At 41.6% G+C, this 25743-nt stretch overlaps 1 protein-coding gene across 1 annotated transcript in view; it reads left to right on the top strand.

Annotated features, from left to right (window-relative positions):
- The window catches only part of arb2a (ARB2 cotranscriptional regulator A), a 154014-nt gene that overhangs the window by 104614 nt on the left and 23657 nt on the right, over positions 1–25743 (top strand). Inside the window, exon 10 of the mRNA XM_080466485.1 lies at positions 2099–2183. Coding sequence (XP_080322611.1) covers positions 2099–2183 — 85 coding nt within the window. The remainder of the gene's footprint in view (positions 1–2098; positions 2184–25743) is intronic.

Here is a 25743-nt window from a genome sequence, read left to right as displayed (position 1 = left end):
ATTTTTTATATCTTTTGATTAGATAGGAATGGATTACAGATTGACCAAACATCACCCTAATAGCAGACCTTATTTATATGAATTTCCCAACTGAATGTTGTTTACTTGCTTGATGATATTTGTCGAGGATTTGTCTGCATGTGCCAGATGTTTCAACGTGATCATCTTTTGATATCTTTTTTTATTCTTCTTAAAGCTTGCGGTCATTTAATCTCTGAGAAACAGAAGAACATGGAGTAAATGTCAAGAAGACAGTAACAGCAAATATTCCATTTGAGATAGCGTGTATGTTAACAAAAGTCTCATTAGGGACGAAGTATGTTGAATGTTTCTTGTTGTACTTTTTTTAAATTCAGGCAGAGGAACAGATAACATTTTCCACTTTTAGACAAGCCATAACATTACGAGTGAATGTTTTAATAGGAAAGTTACTTGCTGGATGATAAACCGAGGTGTCAAACAAGTGACCCTGGACCTTTTGCCATGTGTGTCCACTGTGTGTATTTCCATGCTTTTTTTATGATCCTCATTTAGAGTTTAGATCTCAGGAGCGCTCTTCCAGGGCCCTGAGCATTAGAGTCCCCAGAACCGAAAATGTAAAAGCACGTATCCGCCTGTGTGTGTGTGTGTGTGTGTGTGTGTGTGTGTGTGTGTGTGTGTGTGTGTGTGTGTGTGTGTGTGTGTGTGTGTGTGTGTGTGTGTGTGTGTGTGTGTGTGTGTGTGTGTGTGTGCGTGCGTGCGTGTGTGTGTTTGACTCTCAAGGGTTCACGCCACTACACAACTCCGTGGGAGACCCCCTGAAAAGCAGCCACTGACCCACACACACACACACACACTAGCACGCACGGCACGGTAATGGCTGTCAGGGGGCCAGGGTGAAAGTAAACAAGGACAGATAAGCAGTGATTCAGAAGGACGCCAGCTGCACATTCTAATCTCGTTACATTTTCTCTTTCTTCTATTGAACTTTTATCTTATCTGGGGGAACGTCTTCTCTCAGCATTCCTTCTTAGCCTCCCCCTGGTTCTTTCTCCTCTCTCCCTTGTTTTTGTACTGACCTTACAAGCCACAGCATACCAATACACACTGCAGTCAGTATGGGCCAAAAAAAAACTGTTTGATGACTTGTCATCTACTGACCCACAGCGTAAAAACTCAAAGTATAGGATACATTTATGTCTTTCCTCTGACACACTGATAAACGTTAATGGAGGTACATGAAGTGTAAATGGTATATGTCTGAAATTGAACCGACATTAGTAGGTAAATAAATGGAATGCTGGACAGACACAAAGATGAAGACAGCAAAACCCGATAAAGAGGTCTTCTGCTCTTTCTGACAGTAGAGTTGTCAACCACAGGGGGTTTGAAAGAAGTAGAGGTGTTTGCAGGGGGTTATGGGTCAGCAAGCTGGGCAGACACCCTCCCCCAAGGCACCCACTGATCCACCACGGTAGAAGGCCTCAACTCTCCACCACAAACAAACGCCAAGCTGTCTGACCAACATGTCACGGAGCTTTTAATTGCTTGTTTCTCTCTCTCTCTCTCTCTCTCTCTCTCTCTCTCTCTCTCCCTCTCTCGCTCGCCCTCCCTCTCTCTCTTACCATTTCTACCCTTGTCCTCTTCTTTGTGTACCTTCCCTTCCTGGTTTCCCTTTTGTCTTTCTTACTTTATATTTGTAGTTTTTTCTTGAAGTTCCATACTAAAAAACACACGAACGCCACAAAGTTAACATTGTATTTGTTCCCATTGCTTAGAATTCCAATTTCCAAGTTCATTATTAAATGTTTTAATCTATGCAGTGGAACCTTTTTCTTAATACCATTAACCAAAATAGCTTCCACCTGATAAATCTTACCAAAAAACTATTTAAAAAAATATTTGTTTGTATTTTTAATGAGTTTTTTCCCGTTTCAAAGAATATATTGACACAAGCGCATAGATAAAACTTCATTCCTATAAATAAATGTGTGTTCCTGGTTGCTATGTAACTGGTAAATACTCGTTTCCCATGCCATTTGAGTGGAAGCTGGCCACATACTTTGTGCATCTCAGTTTTGAGTATTACATTTTTGGTTGTTTTGTTTCCTCTTTGTAGCACTGCTGTAACTGGGTGTCGAGTCCAGATCCCTTGGACACTCCGCTGGATCCCATGCTGCCAGACTGCCCCAGAGTCTCTGCAGGTATCAAACAAAGCAAATTATTCTCCAGAAATGTATGCGCATCCCAGGAATGTAACTAACTGTCATAATCAATGCACCAGTGCATTTAAGTTTAATGCAGCAAAACATATTTTCTCAGTCTTTCGTTTACCTCCTTATATATTGGAATGACTAATAACAATGAAGTGTGTGTGTATATGTGTGTGCAGATGTCCACATACTCTTGTGTACTCCATAGATCTTAAGTCCTACTTGGGGTTGATTGAGGAGGATCATTGTCAGAGGAGGAACTGAAGCAGGGGCAGATTATCTTTTAAACACAAATACATCCAAGTTGTCTCACATACACCGCAGACATTTGCCGTTTGAGTTCATTTCTATTTTTGTGTTCTTTGTCACACTCTTTTTCATCATCCAATCCGTCTCTTATATTCATTAATCCTCTCCTGTGGTGTTTGGCTTCCTGTCCTTGTGCCCTCTCTGTGGTTGACTGGCCTTGATGATGTCACGTCCATCATGAGAATGTGTCCTTAATGTAGGATTAGGGATGAAAGCTGTAATCCTCAACATGACTGTTGATAAGAGATGATGATTGCAGTGTTGTTTGAAGAGTGACACACATGCAGACGCGAACACAGAGGCACATGAACACACACACACACACACACACACACACACACACACACACACACACACACACACACACACACACACACACACACACACACACACACACACACACACACATACACACACACACACACACACTCACACACACACACACTCACACACACACACACACACACACACAAACATACAGAATGAAAGGCACTTCTTAATATGGGAAACAATATATCTGCTTCTGTTTGTCTTTGTTTGTGTTTAAGCACCGTTTGTTACAAGAACTGCACGGACGTACAGGCACACATGCTGACACCCTTGTCTCATCACTCATTTCACTCTTCACTCAGGAGGTCCTGCTTTGTGGTTTTATTCCGTTTAAATCTCCTCTGTGACATCACGGTGAATATATAGGTCATCTTACGCATGCTCCACATGTCAGTGAATACATCCCTAACACTCCTATCTCATCTCGACCACTAAAACGGCATGTTCCACATGGAGCTGTGTGGGTGGGTGGCCTTACCATCTACCAGTGAATCAGCTCCTTGAAATGTCATCTCGCCTTCAATACAAAACCCATGCTGTATTTTATGTTCAAATGTCAGTATTTCTTTTTGATGATTTATGTCTATTCTCGCACAGTGCTGTCGGTCAGAAGACAAAATATCGAGGTCACCTTTTTTTCCCAAACTGTTGGCACGGCTAAACTTAGCCCAACATAGACCGGTGTGACACAGTTTGCATCCATATGTATGTACTATTGACTCTTGCTTCATTGACTTTTGCTACTTTAACTGAGTTGAAAAGATTTTGGTCTGCAGCCTGTTAACAGAGCTGCCAAATCAGCTTGTCTCTAGTCTTTTGGTGGCAGCTTCTGATGTCAAAGGTTGACTCAGTCATCTTTGTGTCCTTGGCAGCCTGGCAGGTTCACAAGCTGCAGCCATTGTGGCGAGAGTCACAGCAGAGCCACAGAGGTGAGGAGGTTGAGAGAAGGTTGAGGGAAGGCTGTCAGGGCACCATGACCCAGCACTTCAATCACCACACATACAGCTCCCAACAGTCACCTCTTCTGCTACCATGACCACTGCTGTCTGGGTTGCTATGGTATGGGTATGTGTTTTTGTGTGTCTTTGTTTGTAGGTGTTGGTAATCGGGTTGAAGATAAAGCCCCTCAGCCTCAGAAAATAGCATGCACATGTGTGTGCGCACACGCTGAGACTCATATCACGCAATGTGAACCGCTGCTCTTATGTGAAGCCAGATTGAGCAAGGCCTGGGGCGACCTGGCTGCTGTAGAGAATGGCATATGATCAGACACACACACACACACACACATGCACACGTAAATAGACTAAGATGTCTGAAGGCTGGCAAAGTAATGGATATGTATTGGTCAGGCAACATGATGAGAGACTGAGTTGAAGGACGAGTCTCACAATTACTTCTCATTGCTCTTTTGCCATATCTGCACCTGTTCTTTTTTCCCTCTGATTGGTTTTTTGAGTGTTATTTTACACATCAACCTCTTACCTTGTCGGTCGGCTTCATTAAAATCCTGTGTGTACAGCGATGATGTGATGATTGTGTTAACCCTGCTACTAGACTCCTGGCAGACAGAGAGGGTATTGAGAATTGGGAGAAGAGCTTGTATGCTATTCCTAATCATCTGTGAAGCAATGCTGGAACGCCAGCATGGCACTCGGACAACGCTGAAAGTATCCAGGGAGGGAGAGAATAATGCTTGCTTGGGGTGGCTGATGTCCCCGGTGTTGGTGTTGGTAAATATGATAAAGCCTGATTCTGTTGTCTTCTTTTCTGACTGGCTTAAGCTGTGGGCAGTGGTAGCCTACAGGTTAGAGAAGCAGACTTGGCATCAGAAGTTTGCAGTTTTGAAATCCACTGCTGACGAGTTCCTGACACCGACTGCTCTCTGGACACCACACAGTGACGACAGGGGTGTTTCTGCTTACCTTGTATTTAAGATCAACCATGAACAGGATGGATTAAATGCAGAGGAGTATTCCCCCTCATGAAGATCATCGGCATTGGTTATTTTCGTTTGGAATGTTCTAATCTCTAGTTTTCTAACCAGCCTTTTCTCACATCTTGTAAATAAAAAGTGTCTTCCCCAAAGAAGGTCATTGCTCTGGTGTTTGACACTGACCTGGCACACGAGCAGAATTTTATCAGTTAGCACCATGCAGAACACACGTTAAATATGCAGATAAAGTGGTGCCAATCTTCTGCTGGAAAAGCTGGTTTGTGCGTGCGTGTGTGCGTGCGTGCGTGCGTGGCTGCTGCTGTTCGGATGCCAAAAAAAGAGCCAGCAAGCGTAATGTTTGAAAAGAAAACAATGTTACTGTGCCCTTTTTGAAGTCTGCTCTGTTTTTGTTCCTTGCTTCATTTACTTTTTTCGGTTAAGATGGATGATGGGTTGTCTGATCAAGTAGGCTGTTATATCAAAGGTGGGAAAGCCCCTCTCCTAATGACACACATGCACCCACAACTTCCTCTTGGGTGATTACTCATTGTCCAAGCTGATTATTAATTACAAAAGGAAGGCACTCTGAAAGTAAACACTGATTAATGGCTAACAAAAGTAAGTTAATGTCTTACCTGTACTTTAATTACCAACCCTGCTCCCTTACAAGCGTCCCAGCACAAAGCTGTAATTAACCATAATGGACTGCAGAAAGGGGTTCACTTTTATTTTCTTTGACAACGTATACATGCTATTGTATATCCATTTTTTAATGGTGCCCACCATGCATGCTTTTTTTCAGCGTTTGCCTTTTCATAATTGAAGGTAACGATCTTGATAAATACAGTTCTTAAAGCTTGTATCTTAAAGGGAAATGGTTGGCAGTTGGCAAAAAAGTGGCGCAATATTGTTGCAGAAATGAGATATAATTTTATACACAATGACATGAGAGGTCACTTTGGCTTTCTACTGTATCCAAGGCTATATCTTTGAATGAGGGTTAGTAATGTACCAAGACACCACAGAGACACACGGGGGTGCCGTGAAATAAAGCAGACAGCCTGACACACACACACACACACACACACACACACACACACACACACACACACACACACACACACACACACACACACACACACACACACACACACACACACACACACACACAGTTATGCTTTTATTGCAAATGGGCTCTATCCTGCCTTAGGATTAACTTGACTGTAACCCTCACCTCCCTGATCCAAGCATTACTGACCGTGAAGCACCTCTGGCTGTCTGCACTTAATCAGCACACACACACACACACACACCCACACACACACACACACACACACACACACACACACACACACACACACACACACACACACACACACACACACACACACACACACACACACACACACATTGTCTGATTGATGTTTGTGTGACTCGATTCTCTCAGAGGAAACACTGGCCCAGTCAAATGAGCCTCACCCCTTCCAACCACTGTTTTTTCAGCTTGGTAAGGTGGAAGCCCTCTGCCTCGGTGGGATAGCACATGCAAATGTGTGTGTGTGTGTTTGTGTCTCTGTTTTCACATGTATCTCAGTGTTTTCTTAGCCTGTCCGGCACACGTTGTGCAAGTGTTGCAGGAAATAGACAGGTAAACTCTGGTGAACTGGAACCTAACCTCTGACCTGGGGCTACTGGGGCAGGCTCAGGCTATTGTCTGGGTCACATTGGTGACAGACCAAATTGTAATGATGTGGAAAGTGCTGATGTCATGGACTCTGGGTTTGTCTGTCTTTTAGAAGGAACTGATTATCTCCTCCTGACTTGTGAGATGGGGCATTTCTGATTGTATTCTTTATCGCAAACTCTCTCAGAAGATCAAAACACTACATTCTAAGCTCAGAGGTCCCATGTAATGGGTCATACTTGATTATGTTTCTCTAATTGCAGTTTATCAGAAATCAATGGTTTGCATTGGAAAAATTGGAGACCATGCCTAAGAACTATTTATAGGGTTTCTTTTTTACCTCTGATGTACTTTCATAGTTTTGATTTGAGGTCAGAGCAGGCATCATGTGATTGGAATGTTGACGTTCGACTCCCATTGACTAGTGGTAGGTTTGGCATCCAGCGTAAAACTTCTGTCAAATCTAACACAGATCACGATCCGCTGTTGTGACCTCAGAAGGAAGCAGCTGGAAGACGATCACCATCTATAGAGTCTTATGAATTTTCTTTCAGTCACTCTGAACTTAAATCTTGAGTGACAGAAGCTTTATGTCATTGTATGACTTTGAAAACTCTATCTTCGGGAATTGTATACAAGAACTTGGAGGAATTAAACCTGTGTGAACAGACTAACATGCCCCTAACCCCCAGACTAAAATGTGCCATCTTTCTATGTCTTCTGGCAAAAAAAAAAAAACACCAGCATTTGTATCTTTGTAAACAGATTATCTTTTTGTCATTGTATGTCAAATTCATTGTGTGCTGGAGCTGTTTGATTTGTTTACAAGTCAAAATGAAAGTCATGCTACATAAACATTAAAAAATTGAGTCTAAAAATGTCCTTGATTTCCATGCACACATGATGTTTTTATTCCTTCAAAATACGTCTTGTTTTAATTTCTGTTTCCTCTAACACGGATTCCACAAACATGTAAATATGCAATCTTAGACTGAGAAACTCTTTGTAAAGTAAAACATTTTGTTTAAACTCAATTGGCCGCAGTGTGGGACATTCTCACAATTATATGTGTGAATTTTGCTCACCCCATATCAGGCACATGTAGGACGTAGAAGATATTTAAGGCTCACGGTCTCGGGTGCTGTTTTCATGACTGCGCGGAAGGAACATTTTTTGACTGTGAGTTGTAACTTAAAATGGTAACAAAATCTGCTCCATGATATCAGTTATTTTTTTATGGGGGTCCATTTATTTCAATTGACTGCAAGAGGATTAAAATAAAAGAGAAGATTGTCAGGCTAATGTGAGGAGTTTTTATGTCGTGAAGTACCCCACGTGACAGAACTGTAGCTGAGTGGCAGAGTCTTTTGTGAAAATACAGTAAGGATTGCACTATATTTCTTTCTCAAATGCCTCAGCTGGAGTGTTACCTTGGCTTATTATCAAGTGTGTGGTGTATTAGAGATAAACACATGATGTGAGCAAAGGAGAGCGTTGACTTTACAGTCCATTTTATTTCATTTAGGTTATATTTTGTTTAACTCTCATTTCTATTTTCTGGCATCTCATATTTAGAATTTTAAATGTTTAAATTAAAAACCTGAACCTATCCTTTATCCATAGATAATATAACACTTTTCTTCTGAAGGTAAACAAAAAAAAAACAACATATGGATGTTGATATGCGATTTGAAGTCAAATTAAATGAGCATTGAAGCTTTTGCTTTAGAAATGTGTATATATGAGGAGTATGTATTATGATACCATTTATATTGTTCTGTGCCCTCAAGCACACATAGATATTATATGAGGTAAAGTATATGGTCAGTCTTTGAAGTGCAGTGGTGATTTGTGTCGGTTACACCGGTTTTGAAGGTGGAACGAAACAAGTGGAAATATATTAAGCAACGACCGTTTCTTTGTACACCGACTCATACTAAAAATAATAAATGTTTGCGTTTTGGGTTTAAATGTCATAAACATGGTATGTCAGACGCATCGTCCATCACTTGTGTGGTCATTTTAATGATGATTCCAATAACTTGATTAGAAAACATCAAAGTGTGAGCAAAATAATGAAATACAGGTTTGTGTCGCCATCAGCTACACTTACTTGCGGGGAGTGCTCCGAATGTGCATGTGTGCATGCGACACATGTGTGTATACTGACAAGATGTGAAGTGAGATTTATAATCGCATCTAATATGCAGAGCCCTTAAACAGTTTAGGGTATTGTGATTATGCTAACTCGAAGCGTGTCTGGAAAGCCCAGTCTGTGGTCTTCAGTTCACCCCTGCACTAGGTAAACTCACCAGAAGGCATTTTATCCTCTACTCCTCGCTCGTACTCCACCTATCATCCCGGGGAAAAGAAGAAAAAAGGAGAAGCCAAAAGGGAAAGAGCCTGGCATGCATAAATGAAAGTTCAACAAGGTTCAATGAAACACTTATACAATTTGCTGCAATATAGTGGGGTTTTATAATCTCATTATCATCTTAGTACCAGATTTGCCCATGAGGGCCGTTTCGTATTCACTCTTATTAGCTCCTCAGATTTGTCCATTTGTCCTTCTGCTACTCGCCTCGCAGCCAATCACCGAGACAGAATCTCTAATAAATACCCCAGCCTTTGTGTTTTATCTACACTTTTTTTTTTTTCTTTTGCCAAACCTTCTACAGTTTCATTTATGATTTTTTTATTTTTTTATTTTTTTACTCGTAATTGCTCAGGGGCGCATACACTAACAATATGTTCATAATAACTGTGTAAATTACCCTTTAAACACATCTGTAGCTACAGTATAGACTATGTAAGCATTTCTTATTGTTCACATTTTGACTTGTATCCTTCTAATTTGGTTCAATACCAACTTCCACTCCCATATTTCACCATCAGTCGTAAGCTTCCCATAAGCGCTAATTCTGCGGGGGTTTTGGAAGAATGCCGCGACAATAGTGTCACATTACACTGTGTTTATTGCAATAATGTTTTTAATCTTCTTTCACAATCAAGGCTCTTTCCTCTCTGATTATTCAGGGTCAGATGGGGGCGCTAACGGTCAGTGTACAGTAAGTAAGGCCACAAGCTTGAATCGCCAAGCCTCTTAGTCTTAGCTGCTGTGGGTAGTGTCCATCCTTGGTCACTCAGAGGGCATCCCCAGATTAGTGCTTCACAGACATGGATCTCATTTGCCCATATGGCCTTTTCTCATTGAGTCGATATAGGCTCTAATCCGTGCAGCTTTTACCCATGACCTCGACATGCGGCAAACTTCTTAGAAAAAGGAATGCAAAAAAAAACCCTGCTCTATATTCAGCACTTGATAGAAGCTTTATCAACAGGATCGAGTGTAAAAATGAAGATGAAAAACGGCGATCAGTGTTTTCATAATTATTAGAAGCTTAAAGATTAAAGGCATTTTTGGGGTTGTAATTTAGGGAAAAAAGGTGAGAAATAACATGCTGGTTTCTTGCAGCTCTGGACTGGTTTTAAGTACATTTCTTGGTGTGGAATTAATCCAATAAGCCCCGGGAGCACTGCAAATCCTAGCCACTGCTAGCATTATGACTCTTAGCCATCGTCTTCGTCCCATAGTCTCCCAGTGTCACTGTGCTCTCATTAGCAAGACACGAGTTGACACCAAGCAGTTCCCACAGTGATAATATCCATGTAGCAACCCTCCGATTAGGATACTTATTACTATTACTATTGTCCTTGTGTGTGAGAAGATGAGCTTAATACTCATCCAAGCAGGAAAAACTTGGAATTGGGGATTTTTCTTCGCTTTTGTTTTTCCCATTTTATATTGGAGAGGAATGTCATCCTCTTTAAGCACTGTCAATGTTTTGGCAGGAGATGCTGTTTTTCTCACATGTGTTGCCACTATAGGTGAACTTAGTGATGGGATGAAGTAGATTAGGCCAGGTAGAGGTTAATCTATTGATTAATCGCGTGAGAATGTCAGCACAAGTGCTTATAAGTTCACCTATAAATACCAAAAGGACTCCAGTTAAATTTATTTGTGAAGTATTTCTAAAAGTATTTACAATAAATGTTAAGGAGGAGTGGGTGGTTGTAAACGTGCGTGGTTTGACAGCATGTACCTTTCTTAGTGAAAATATTAGATAAAAACATCCGTCCTACATTTCCTATTAAAATAACTCTTTTTGAACTCTTTTATTCTGCCAAAGCACTTTTAAAGCACTACTCCTCTTTTAGTTAAATCTTTCAAATGTTTCGTGGCAGCAGTTACTCTTCCCGTATTCTTTCCTGCACAATTAGATTATAATTAAATGCACATTTAATGTGATTGTTGTGAATTAAAGAAAATACCAAACATGGATGCCATGAGAATATAGTTGGGATGCACATAATTGCCGAAGAGATGATTAGAAAATTAGGGGGGGGACTATCCTTGAAAGTCCTTGAGTCGTAATCAGGCACAAATTATGTTTATTTGTCTTTTTTCCAAAGGAGGAAAAAAAATCGTATTTATATAATTATGTAAACAAAAGTGATGGTGGATTCCATGACCAGCCAGGTTTTTAATATCGAATGTTGACCTTGAATTCTCTCCTCCACTCTATGTTGACAGATAAAAACTTTATTAAACAGCCATCTTTAGGACAGGAGACAAACAGCCCGTGAAACCAATGCACGCCAGTATTAGAGAAATATGGCAATTAGAGGATGATTTTTTTTTCCTCCCCCAGTGAAAGCACAAAGGAGGAGAAAGGGGTAATAAACACAGCTTGTTTGTGGCCTCGGAAGCAGCAATTATAAAGTGCTCAGAGAGTTGTTGTGCTTATTGTGCCTGGGAGTAATGAGATAGGCTGCGTTGATCCCTCACTGATGCTATGGCTAATCCTCAACCCTCTTCCTGCTTCTCTTGTTTATCCACCAACACTCTCTGACCGTCACTGGCCTGTCACTGAGCCAAGTAGCACCAAGTGCTCTTTGACCCGCTTGTCGACTGACTTTACAGCTTTGTATATGGTTTGGTATTAAGTCAAAGCACCAAAGAGCAATAAATGAGTCATAAAGAGAAGAGTACTGTTTTCCTTGGTGTGCAACTACGATGTTTGTTTTACTACTCATCCAGTTCCTCTGTACACAATTAACTTGCATTTTAAATGGAGTGATAGTCATTTATGTTCTCTCAGTTAGACTCCATTTTCCATTATCCCCATGTGTATTGACTGATTGCTTATCTTTAGATGATGGTCTATTTTTTGACGTTTGATGTCTATGTATTATTTATATCATAATATTCAACCATTTTTTGGGTTTTTATAATTTTTTATATTTTCTTCTATCACTTTTTGGCCTCTACTGTAAAATACATCTTCTAAGACCCAACTGAGTTAACTCTGTTATCTGAGATGGGTCACACTGATCAATGTGGGTTTTTGGTGTTAGCTTTTATACTTGGGTTGAAGATATGTCTCCATACTGTGTGTGTGTGTGTGTGTGTGTGTGTGTGTGTGTGTGTGTGTGTGTGTGTGTGTGTGTGTGTGTGTGTGTGTGTGTGTGTGTGTGTGTGTGTGTGTGTGTGTGTGTGTGTGTGTGTGTGTGTGTGTGTGTGTGTGTGTGTGTGTGTGTGTGTGTGTGTGAGTGTGTGTGTGTGTGTGTGTGTAACCACCCAAGACGAAGAATGCGGTGTGTGCAGTCATGTTATCAGAGTGACCTAGAGACACACTGGTTATCAAGTCTGTGAGCCTCTCAGGGCTGAACTACAGAGCCAGCGGAAAGAAAAAAAAGCACTCCTGCTTTCCCTCCGCATGTGTGTGTTGGTCAGTGGCTCTGTCCACCGACTCCAGGGCACACCTCCTATCTAATCAGCATGGACAGGCCACTTGACCACATACACAAACGCAATAACTGAACAAATGCTCACAGATTCACATGTGCACAAACATGCTCTAAGATAGCCCAACACATGTAGCAACCCCCCCCCCCCCCCCCCCCCCACACACACACACACACACACGCACACACACACACACGCACACACTGGAATGCTCTCACATATACTGTAACCCCCATGCTGATAATCACACACAAACTCTCATTGATCTTGGTCCACTCTGGATTTTAAGATATGACTTGTCTGAAAAAAGGGGTCTCAAGCCAAGTGGTAAACATGCAGATCAGCAAACAGAGGTCACCTCAAGGTTGGACAGCCAGGCCTTGAGGCATGGAGAAAATGCATTGGGCTTATTCAAAGAGACAGTCCCCTTGCCCATCCTTGAATCCAATGCTAAGCAGCTGTGTGAGTGTGCCGTTCCTTCCAACTACCTCCACAATACCCTGATTCGGTCCAAAACTCTTTACAATAACAGAAGAGACTTTTTTTTTTCCCCTCTTACTTTCTGGGGTCAGTGTTCAGAGGAGCATATTCCAAATCCATCTTTGACACTATTTTAATCCCCTTTTGTTTGGCTTATGAAGTGCTTTTTGCTTTCAGAGTTCATGCCAGCCGAGCCTCTGATGCTGCAGAGTGCAGCTCCACTTTACCCCCTAACTTTGCCCTCTGAACAACATGTTGCCAGATAGCAAAACCCTAAACAAAAGAAGTAGATTGCCAGAGAAAGGTGGGGGCTTGCATGTAGTGTCCGAAACACTTCATGAACGCTAAATGAGGTTGGCAGCAGCTGTTGGAGCGGAGTCGAGGAGAACCGGGGTAAAGTGAATTGCGTTTGGCACCAGGCGGCTATCAGGTAGTAATTAGTATAGCTAACATCCCAGATGAAGGAGTCAAGTCTAGGTCAGAGTAAAAAACTTCAAGAGTCTTAGTAGGTAAGGGTTGGAGGCCAAGCCATGCCCCCTCCCGTCCATGAATATAAGCTCATGCCGTGCCTGCTCAGATTTGCTGAAATCTGTATTCACCTTTGACCTTGAGGTGTCGCAGCCAGTCACATGTCATGCTGGCTCCTGTGGACCACGTTGAATGTGTTCATATTAGATTGTCCTAGTAGATCCTACTCAAGACCTGCCTAACCTTGCCCAAGAGAGAGATTTAGTCTTACACACGATGAGACTTTTGACATAGATGTTACCTTACAGTTTAAACCCATACTTGGCATTCCAGCCCTCGCTTGGCCCCTGGATCAACCTTCTTCCACCACACAGATAATTCATTGAACTAATCAACGGTGTCTTGCATGCATGTATGGATGACCGAAAAAATGGATTGTTTTATACCACTATCTGAATATTATCATCTAATCTTTTCCGATATTGTAAGATTGGTGTGAAGTTTCTGTAGGAATGTGTGCTTGTGTGTAGATTGGTGTTGGGTCACTATGCATTCATTCCTGATTCCTTAAAAGACCTTTAATCCACTAATGCAACTATAATCTCTTTTAATACATTGAATATTTGTCGCCAAATCACATGATAATAAAGTGATATGAAATGTTTCTTTCCAATGGCAGGGAACACCAAGGATTTAAGTCAAGGGTCTAATCATTGCTGACACCCGTTTCTTGTTATGTTGACCATGTCACAAGGTTTATGTCTGCCGTTGGCCTATAACCTTTGCACAGCGGGCGCTAAAAGCTCACCAACCATGCAAAATTGCCACCAACCCTTTAGAGACATAAAAAGCAGCCTTTGGCTCATATTGAAGTAAAGCCTTACGGTCGACTTATGAACTACATTTTAAGTTCTAGTAACATAAGCAGTGTTGAAACAGATGAGCATAAATGTAAATACAAAAGACTGTTTTCATGTTTGATAGTTTTCGCAAACAGCAATCACGGATTTTTGCGTCTTCTCCAAATCAAATACTTTCCTACGAATAACTTCAGTCTCTGAGGAATTAAGGATCTACTGCAAAAAACAAATAAATAAATAAAAAGATTTGAACCATCTGAACTTTGGTGCATTTCATTTATCCGGTGTGCTATTTGTGGCGCTTTTCATCTCCTGAATCCTGCCCTAGTTTCTATATCTTGTTTTTGGAAAACATGAGCTAAGCTGTGGTGCACAAATCAGACAGCCATTAGATCACTGCACTGTATGCCTGACCTCTGACCAGCTAAGCTTCTGCCCCGCCCCCCTCAGTAAACCTCTCACCCCCGCCCTCCCCACACCTGCCTGCCTCATTCCCTGCCCCATCCCCATCGCTTCTTGGAAATGATATTATGGTGTTTGGATCATCCTCCTTGTCTTCCTCCATACGTAATCCTATTTGCTCTGTCATGTGTTGGTGTTCACAGATGGTGTGCGTGTGCATGTGCACACGCACGTGCACACGCAAGCGTGTAGTATGTCGACCGGCTCACCTACAGCTGTTTTGGCCCCATTGACCCATATGTCCCAGTTAGGGTGGTCCTACACAAACACACATATGTGACCACCACCCCATGCTTAAATATGAGTAACTAATAATACTGATGAAATGTAATTACTTTATTTCATCAATCTGTTAATTCTAATAAAAATCGAAATAAGTAAATAACTGCAAGAATGGCGTTGGAGGGTGTGGTGTGGTGTGGTGTGGGGGAGTTTTAGGGAGCAGGTAGGAGGCATGACTCCCCACATACTGGTGAGTTTGAGGCCAAAGGAGAGAGAGAGAGAGAGAGAGAGAGAGAGAGAGAGAGAGAGAGAGAGAGAGAGAGAGAGAGAGAGAGAGAGAGAGAGACAGAGAGAGAGAGAGAGACAGAGAGCGAGCCCAGCGGGGTGAGAGATCCTTGGCAGCAGTCCAATAGTTGGCGTCTCAGTGTCCACATTTAGTTCCAGCTGAGTGCCCACAGTGGGCATGACTGTGCTGCCTTCACTCTGACCCCTCGACCGAGGACCACTGCTTGCCTGTTTCCACCACCCCTTTTGATTCATTCCTTTCTTCTCCTTCTAAACTCCTCCTCCTCTTTGTGTTTCGGAAATGGCCTCGCATCAGCCAAAAACTGACGTTTTGGAATTGATTTGTCAAAGCAGTGGGAAAGGTTTGTGATTAGACAACCAGTGGGACGCCTTTTTTTGGGCTTCAGTTTTATGTTTTTTTGTTTGTTTTTTTCAATACTGCACAATCCATCATTTAACTCTTGATCAAAACAAACTTAAAACAAGGTGATTTATTTTTTTTTTGCCTAATTTAAAAAACAAACTCCAGGTAGCATCATGAAATTATTTGTTTCTGTCACACAAAAGGAAGGGTATCTTTTTTTGTGTTCTCGCTCTTAAGTAATATTTTCTTTGTTAGATACTTAATTCAATTTGGAAATTACAAAAAGACAATTATAAAGATCAGCAGAGCACAGTGAATTCTATTTGTAAATGTTCATTACAGAAACATTTGTCCTTTGATGAAAATTGATACGTGTTTAAACATTTACTGATTCTTTTTTCAACATTATGTTCAGTTCGTTTACAATTACAGTACAGTACATTCGCACTTCCCCAAATTTTAATTAATTTAAAAACGGTGGTTAACCCACAATTTTGTTAAAATAGTGACACTTCCATATATGTGAAATTCACTATATGGAAACTGAAATGTTTCAAGCCCTTACTAAATTATTTGTAGCCATTCCATTCATAGAAATCTGAAGTAAGCAATCTCAAACTATTAGAATAGGCACCATAATAATTACAAGAAAATGTTTTATCTATTAATGTAATAATTACTGATAGAACAATATCAGTTACAATAACAATTATATTGCCATTTTTTGTATATGTGCCTCTACATAGATTATATTATACTATATTATAGTATATAGTTCCAGTTTCATTCAGATTATTTTATTATAGGTTTTATATACACATTGAGCTGAGCTCAGATTAATGATCTTGTTCTATAGCCTTCTTCACATACACTTAAAGAATTTATCTTGACGCAAAACCCCAAATAAATGTTAGTATTGGAGCAGCCACTCTTCCAAGTGTTAAGTCTTCAGGAAGGAAAAGGCTGAATTGGTTTATGCCATGTTATTTCAATGCCATTTTAACTCGATGTCTGTCTGACAGCAGGTGTCATTCATGTCCCTGTTCTCTGTCTTTGTAATCATCATTACATGCTTTTCAAGATGAATAATTTATGATGTTGATGTTGTGGGATTCTTTTTTTTGAAGAACCCTTTGGTTCACAACTCCTCCAAATAGCTCAATGCAATAACTGACCATCACTGGTCTCTTTTCTTTTAACTGACTAATATGTATAAATTCACATGACTGTATATAAATATGAGACAAGACAGACAAATAGCAAATCACTATAATGTTTTGAATTGAGACCTGCAGTTTCTTATTTACTACCAAAACAAAAAAAAATTGAAGCACGACGACAAGGCAAGAAGTGACTGGAAGAACAAGCTTTCATTTAGTGGTTGAAGCCACAGTGCAAACCCAAGTCCAATGCAACTGATGCTATATAATTATTCATTTCAAAGTATTTTGTCTTTGAAAATTTTTAATCTCCATTTCTCAGACTTAGGTCACTTTTTGTGATATTATAATTAGTTGTTTAATTTTTTTTCTTTTGTTTTTACTTCTGAAGGTGCAACAGAAATCATCGTATGTAGACAAAAACCTAGCAGATTAAACTTACAGAAGTATAATTTGAAAACCTCTTGTGGTGGAAGTAACATTTCATACCATTCAGTGATTACTCCCTCACTGCCAATGGCTTCATCCCAAACTAAAATTCTGATTTAAATATAGTGAATCAGTGTTCTGTTGATATCGAATAGTGAACAGAAAACATTACCTTTTAAAATGTTTTTCAAACTTAAACCAAAAGAGTTGTGGATTAGCAGCAGTATGTGTTTTTGGTTGTTTGTTTTAGGTTTCTTTTTTTAATGTCTATAAGGAGAAACACCAGTTTTTTTGTGGTCTATCAATTGTATCTTTTTTTTTTTAAATTCCAACTAAATCTATATTGTAATTTCAAACAGTTTGTTTCTGTTTTTGATGCTTGCTCGCTGTACTTCTGCTCAGACTTTGAATAAGCTCGGCGTCAGACCAGCCCACCAGGGTCGATAACTGTTATAGCGGCAAACGCTTGGAGACGAGCAGAGTTTTGGCGGCCTAATAAATTGCACCTGTATTGATCTCCATGGGAAATGCTTGTATGATGCAGGAATCATTTTAAGGGGGGGGGGGGGGGGGGGGGATACTCATCAAAAGAGTGGATGTGGATGGAGGTGAGGTTGTTGGCAAAAGGAGGGACACAGGTATTTGTACAGACTTTGTCAAGGTTCAGATAGTGGCATCAAGATTGGGTATTGATGAAATAGGGAATCGGGTGACTGAGCCACAGAGGCTTGAAATAAAACTGTCGGAGGCACATGGCCAGTCATTACAGTGAAGCCACCCAGCCCTCCTCAACCTTGAGCCAGTCGATAAGCTATTATAACCATGCAAATTGTGGCCAAATCAGAGACCTGACATATTGGTATTATATTCCTGTGCAGCCACCGGGTTATGCATCATTATTGGGATTTTGTAACAATATGCATTATGTTCCCTTGTTGTTTAGTGTGTAGACTCATAAGGGGGAAACACTGCCAGCAGGACAATAACATTGTGTGGTACGCTTTTGAGGGGTATTGAATTGTTTTTATCCAGGTCACAAATTGAACACCGTCGTACTCTTTTTTTTTTTTTATTGCAAAGTCTTATGCCACTTCTCTCTCACATTTTTATTTTTATTAAGATTTCCTTCTTCATATGACTCCACCCCAACCCCACCCTGCCCCACCACCCACCTTCCTCTCACCGCATTGTGTCTTGCACGCTCGCCGTTTCTTCTCTTCCAGCAGGACGGCAGTTTGCCAGGTCATTTACTGTCAGTGACAGTGTGATGCATCCAGCAAGCCAGCGTTTGGATGATGTAATTTGGGCTAAAGGCTGTGCAAACACTGCTGTGACCTTGGTTTTAGATTTGTCAATAGGCTGGGTTGCAGAACAGACAAGAGGATTGTATGGGATTGAGAGCAACATGCCCCAGCTATGATAGTTGATAGTCTCTAGATGACTGGCTGTTGTGATAACCTGTGATACCTTAGTCTTACCTCAGGCCAAAGCTACATGCCTTTAACTATGTCCCTGCACTCCTTTCCCTCATAGTCAAGGTTCTGTGCTCCTGCACTCTTCTTTTTATGATATTGGTACACTTGCTTCCTCTTGGAAAACTCGTTATTGCCCTCCCCTCACGTTATCTCTGCCCATCTAATTTCTTTGCTCTGGCCCCACTTCTTTCTTCTCTGATAGAAGTATCCTTGCCCTTCTCCAGGCAGCTTGTCTCGTGTCTGCCCTCATCTTCTTTGCTATGGCGTGTTTCTCTTTTCCTGCTGTCATCTGTCCAGTGCTGGTCTTCATGAGCTCCAGAGGTCAACGCAAGTAAACACTGGCGGACAGCCCAAACAACACAGGAGCTATTGATCTGATTTGGTGGGAGAGATGAGGAGCTTTCTGGTGGGTCTCGATGAGGGTTATGACCTTCAGGTTTGAACTACACCATTCTGCTTCTTTCATTTGAGAGAGGTGAGGAAAAAATTGGGTATCAGGGTAGGCCAGCAGTTGGTCGATGTGGATCTACAGTGGGTATTTATGTGTGTTTGTCCAGGTAGAGAGGCCAAGTGTACAGTCAGTGTTTTGTTGTGATTGAGGCCAGAAAAGCTCTTTGTCAGAGCTAACTTTCCCAATATACACAGAATACGTGCTTGGGGTGACGGGACACACTGTTGTGTGAAGTTTTTACACATTAATGAGGCAATAGCCTACTGGGTTTAATTTGGAGTCGCAGATTGCTGCATACAATTACAGCGTGAGGTGTGTTTGTCAATCCTGGACTCAGTGCTATGTGTAAAATTCCCAGAACCAGTTATTCTTTAAGAGTCCAGCAGCTCCCGTCTCTTCTTGGAAAATTGGAAAATTTTAGATTTGTGGAAGTGAGGAACTGCTAGAGGATCCTGTATTCACAGTATTAGAAGATATCAAGAATTTTGCAAAGGCCATGACGAAAAAGGCAGGACGATGACAGATATTTATATTTATACAATGCATTAAATTAAACGCATGTAAAATAAGGTGCAATCTATGTGTGATTATTTCTGTCATAGAGGAAAGTGTGCATGTTTGGTTGCAACTTAAGCGAAAGCAAACAAAAGGAGTTTTGAGGGCAGGGAACTGGAAAAGATGGAGCACTGAATGTAATGCCCCACCCTCTTCAAAGAGCACCCACAGGAGACCGAGACACTGGAAGTGGAGAAGAAAACACTCACAAATCTAACAGCCCACCCACTCTGGCGTTGTCACTCTGGTCACTGGCGTCTTCACACATTAGTCAGTAGGGAAATGGATTTGAGGCAGTCACTATAAACCAGGGTTACTAAGGGACGGTCAACTCACTACAGGTGGAGCATTCTGCTTTAACTCTAGTGTATTAAAGCTAGCATCTTGATTATTGCTGGGGTTGGGGCAATAAAAAAAAAAGGGATCCGTAGTTGTGGACACCTCTGCTATAAACAGCACCAGAAAGAATTTAGTGATTATTGCTATTGAGAAAGGTCATGAGAGAGAACTGAAAATCCTGAGATTGCAGACCAAATATTTTGTTTAAAATGGTTTCCGGTCACAGATTGTAGACTTGTTTTAACTTAAATTAAAACAGTGTATCATAACAAGTCTTATGATCAGAATCGTAATTGATCCCTGTAGTGTGTGATGACGATGTCTTTTGCAACAACATTGTTGCACAAGTCACAGTATTTGAATTGAAAAGTGTTTCTTCGCATGTGAAAACCATTTCACACCGCATGTATGTCAGCATAATTTAATCTTTGGTCAGAACTGATTTCATCCAAATGGCAGGAAAATGTCAAAGTAACTACACTGGACATTGACACTGGGAGTTATGTTCATTTATAGGAAATCATTCTAATTGTTTTAACAGATTTTATTTCCTGTCCTTACACCTAGTGCAAGGTGAAGTCACTCTTAATGATATGGAGAGTGCTATTAAAGGGTCCTTCCTCGATGAGAGGATGTTGGCTTGCTTTACTAATAGTCTCTCAGCCTTTCCAGCCGCTGCTTATTGACTTTGTCTGCCCATGCACATTCAGAGTTATGTGTCTGCAAACTGTAATGTGTGTGAGTTCAATACACCCTGTGCTTGTTCATAGTGCAACATTACGTTGGAGGTTGTTGTTGTGACAGTATTGTTCCATTGGTTTGTCTGTAAACTATGCTCAATTCAGGGACCATCAAATACAAAGATTGCTCCTGACATTTTCTCATTTGGAAAATTAACTAAATTAGTTTTTGGCTGTTTTGTGTGACTGGACACTGTTTAGTTTTTTTTCCTCACGATCCCAAGCCAAGTTTCCAACACTGTTTTTTTAATAGACGTCACAGTGGAGTCATAGCCTCTTTATTATTACATTTTAAATTTGTGTCTCCCTTTTTTTGCAGAACCCCAGTGCACATCTCATGATTTTAATCATTGCTGGGATATGAATTCTCACAATAAACAAGACAAGATTTGTAATATTGTTGCAGGGGTGATCCACAAGGAGCCTCAGTTCTCTCACTGCAATGCTTTGTCAAAGCTTGCAATTCTTTAAACCAATCTGGCAAAAAGAAAGTGTGAGAAATTATATAGATACGGTATGTCAAGTTAAAAAGATTTTAGCTAAGAAAAGGGTTGTTAGGAGACTGTTCTAACATGTTGACATTGCACATATTGTGGAGCAGCTGCTTGGATCTTGGTGGGATAAAAGAGTTTTGTTTTTGTTTTTTGCTGTTTGACCATTGGTTGGAGTGCTAAATAATTAGATTCATGTTTCACAGGTATTTATGGTTGACATTAATGCCATCTACCATAGCTTACATATTTATGATCTCTAAACACCTTCAATTAAAACCTAAGGATTCTTTGCGAAAATAATAATAGCATGAAGGATATTGTCCTCAGCAACTATGATAAAAGTTGTCACTGGCTTTAGAGGCAGTGGAATTCAATTGAACAGTCAGCAAGTTCATCAATAATAAACTAATATCATACGATTTGTAAATAACTGTCCACAAGAGTGATGACTCTACAGAGCAGTTAAGCCACTGTTAGTGATCGGCACATTTGCCTCGGATTAAGAAAATCTCCGGTGCTCTTGCGATCTTTGGAGCCTTCCTGTGTGGTGTTTGCATGTTCTCCCTGTGCATGTGTGTCTGTGTGCGTTGACCTAGTGACCAGGTCATGGTGTCACCTGGCTGGAACCATTGCAAACTGGAATTAGCTCCAGTCACCACCATGACTTTTATGAGGGCAAAGTCATGTAGATGATTAGGAGAAGTCAGTCAGATTTTGTTTGTACTTGTTCTGCCTCTGATCATTAAAATTAGAAAGCGTAATTACTTATTTACTATATCCAGAGCCTTTTGTTTGGCATCTGTGCATGTCTGCACAGTCTCCCACCAGCTGGATTCTTGTAACTCCTTGTCGTAAGGAGGTTGTGTCATTATGTCAGTTGATATTGTGGGAAGCTTTTTGCAACATTTGCAAAATAATTGGGCGCGATGCATTCAAAAAGCGCCCGACTGGGACATAAAGTTCAAATATCAGGAGTCTATTTGAGACTAAAACCTATTTGGTGCTAATATTTGAGAATGCGCACATTCGTTCCACCAACTTCTGCGTGCGGTGGCTTGCAGATGGGCATCGATTAATCAGGGAGGTAACTGTGAAGTAGTTTGCAATTAGACTGGAAAGCTCTGAGGCATGCTAATTGAATCAGAAAATTAGCAACAGCTCTGTTCTGGGCTGCAATAGGCTAGCTGAGCTTGCAGCAGGTGCTAGCCCACTCAGCTGTGGAACAAGGTATTTAAGTCACATTAGCAGCAGTAAAAATATTCCTTGATATGGAACAGTTAGATTTTCTGCTCGTTTTCACCACTCGTGTCACCAAGAAGCACCAAACAGTAATCGAGGAAGCTCCGCCAGCTTGTGGCACAAACACAACAGCTGCCACCTTGGTAAAACCTCAAAACGAGTACGAAATTGATGTGTTGGCAAATACATGAAGGAACATCACCAGAGGTGATCCTGATAGTGCTCATCTGTTGAAGCAGTTATATTAAAAACCCAGTCTGTTCAGTGTACAAATGTTAGTCTCCTCCACCAGCTCTCACTTCATCGCTCCCTCTTTTGCTGTTCTTCACTTTCCTCACCTGCACTTGCCATCATCTACTATGACCCTCCTCTTCCTCCTTCCTCTAGCCTCCCCAGGGCTCCTGCTTTGCTGGCATCCCTCTCTGACACAACTTGAAAAAGTGGTGAGAAATTAAAAATTGATCACTTTTGAGCAGGGGCTTTGCCTTCACTTCTGCTCGTTGGCTTCGAGAGGAGGAGGCGCGGGGGGGTTGCTTTTGTGGGAAGGCTGTGCAAGCAAAAGTTCTTTCAGGGTTTCCGTAGAGTCAGAGTTAGCAGGGAGGGTGTGGGAGTGGAGGGGTGAGACAGAAAGAGATGTGCAAAGGATGAGAGAGTGATGTAGAGGTAGAGAATTCCCCAGGCAAACACTGTTGTGCCTCATAGTTCTGGCTTTAAAGCGCACGGCGTACCACACATACAGTAGGAGCAGAGGCCATGGCGGTGAGATGGAGGGTTTGTATGAATATGGGTGTGTGTGTGTGTGTGTGTGTGTGTGTGTGTGTGTGTGTGTGTGTGTGTGTGTGTGTGTGTGTGTGTGTGTGTGTGTGTGTGTGTGTGTGTGTGTGTATTTCAGACAAGCAGCATCGTCTTTTCTGCTTGTTAAGCCCCCACCTCCCATTCCTAACCCCCACCCTCACCAACCCTTTAGTCCTTCTCAGCATTCCAATGCTGCCTCTGCTAACTGATATCTTCATCATCCCCGCAAGACACACATGCTCACTCTCACGTGCGCGCGCGCACACACACACACACACACACACAAAGATGCATGGCAGAGGCACAAAATAGATATTTATGCATGCTTAGACAAATGCATGATTACACAGACATGCTTACATACAAGCTAACGCACATACGGCCTTGTGCCACTTCACGGACATGCAGCGCTGTTTATATTATCTATGTCTCTGTAGCACAAACACACTCGCAGACTCATACAAATAAAACATTCACACATCTTCAGCTGTGTTTGATCATACTCATAAGGATGATTGTGCCTTCCGTCTACACTGACTGTATTGATTTGTGTGTTTGTGTCTGTGTTCGTGTGTTTGGTCTCTGCGCCGAGCCAGAAATGAGAGAGGATGGAATGAGGTCTTAGGCTGATGAAAAGCCGTCCGCTATAAACCAGTGTCATGCATTGATTTTTCCTGTAATGAGTTCCCAGAATGTAGACATGCACAGAGGCTTTGAAGCATACACATAAGTGTAGTGCACACATGCCGCATGCACTCAGTCCACTCATATAAAATGTATGTATATATAAATAGTACGTTTCATAACATGATAATCATACCATGTATCTGAAGTGAACGTTGGGCTTGTGAAAATGTTTTGCAGGTTTTGATTTGGCATTAGTCAGCAGAGCATCTCATAAACAGTGAAATGTGCAAAATTACAAAACAGCTTCATTTATTATCTTCTGTTAAAGACGGGGTCATTTTTCAGGTATTTGTGGCTTTTCTAGCAACAAAAAATAAATATTCAAAAAGTGGATGTTTATGACTGACTGAAGAAAAAGAAAAACAACGATCCAACTATTGCACCTTGAATTCATGTTAGTATTTTCCAGGGAACAACACACACTTCTATCGCAAACTGCGCTCTGGCACAAACCCGAACTCTGTACTGTTCACCCCTCCAAAATTAATCAGGGGGGCTTTGCTTTCCTGAAGTCTTTTTTTTTTTTATCTCCACACCCCTCTCTCTCACTTCCTTTACTTCGTTCTCTCCCCTGCTGAGAGGATAAGGGCACTCCCACACTTAGTCAACTGTAGAGCATTTATAACGAGGTAACTATGAGGTTAGCTTGATCAGCTTTTAGTTTGGAAACTCTGGCACCTGCCGGAGAGGCCCTCGGGCACTTTGGTGTACTGCATCTGAACTTTTACTTGGAGTGTTTACCTCAAATACCCAACTGTTCTCCGCATGACCATGTAACCTCTTTATTTTATCAATTATACAACAGAGTAGACTCCCGTTGTGTGGTTTCTTTGAATAGATTCATTTTATTTCCCACTTTGATGCCTGGAAGATAATTTCCTCTGGCATAGGTCAGGTTGTTTTTTTTCCCGAAAGTTATTCAAATCACATCGTTCAAGCAATCTTTACTCTATGAATAGAAGAGAAGTGCCTCCAAGCATGGATCCTCCCCGTACCGCTGCAAACACGTTGGGTTCGCTCTCGGCAGCATATTCCAAAACCAGCTTGTTAAACAATTTCAAATCGCAACGTCAACTCTGGCCTATTCATACAGTTAGCGCCCCCTCCCCAGGCTGCCCACTTACCCACCCATCCCTCCCTCCATCCCACCATCCATCCCTCCCTCTGTCCTTCCTCTGATCCCATTTCACAGTGGAACCATCAGGAGCTTATCCCAATCTCAGCCTTGGCCGGGGGCCCAAGGCAGTGCAGGGTCCGCCTGAACTCAGCTGTGAACTCACAACCTTTCTCTCAGCGCTCGTCCCTCTCCAACGTGCCGTCTCCCCATTTACCCGGACTCTATCCCTGCCTATTTTAGGAGGGCTTTGGATGATGATCTCAATATACAGTGCGTGCTCTTATGAACAGTTTACAGGGCACGTCTAAACACACTCAGGGTGTCGAGTAGAGCTCGACAATCGCATAAACTCTCAGCTGTTATCCAGATCACAGCCAACCATCCAGCAAGCTGGCCAGGGAGCCATAATGCAGCATGCTGTCGGTCAAACAGCCACATCCGTCACCTAACTCGACCGCCAGCCCGCCATCGTGAGTATTACAAAGCTGGGTTAACTCAGATAGCTCTAAAATTGTGTCCACTGAGCAAGAAAGATGATTAGGTTTATTGTCCTTTATTTACTTCATTTCTAAGACCACTAAGTATGTAAACTGGCACTGGTTCATGGCTAATGATGGAAGTCCTCTCCAAAAGACTGTAAGCCCCTGCTTCAGTCATCACAAACCAACAAGACCCCTGCTTTCCATGTTGCCCTCTGCTTACTCTCAGTCTTTCTCTGTACCCCTCGCACACCCTCGTAGCCAGTGCATGTCCTGTGTATCTAGAGTTACAATAATGAGATTAGGACTTTAAACAACTTGGCTCAGTTCATAGTGGTGTGTGCCACTGGTCATGCAGTCCTGGCCTCCATAGCTCCAATCT

Source organism: Lipophrys pholis, assembly GCF_963383615.2.
Source record: "Lipophrys pholis genome assembly, chromosome: 7".
Lineage (NCBI taxonomy): Eukaryota > Metazoa > Chordata > Actinopteri > Blenniiformes > Blenniidae > Lipophrys > Lipophrys pholis.
This window is presented reverse-complemented; position numbering and strand designations above follow the sequence as displayed.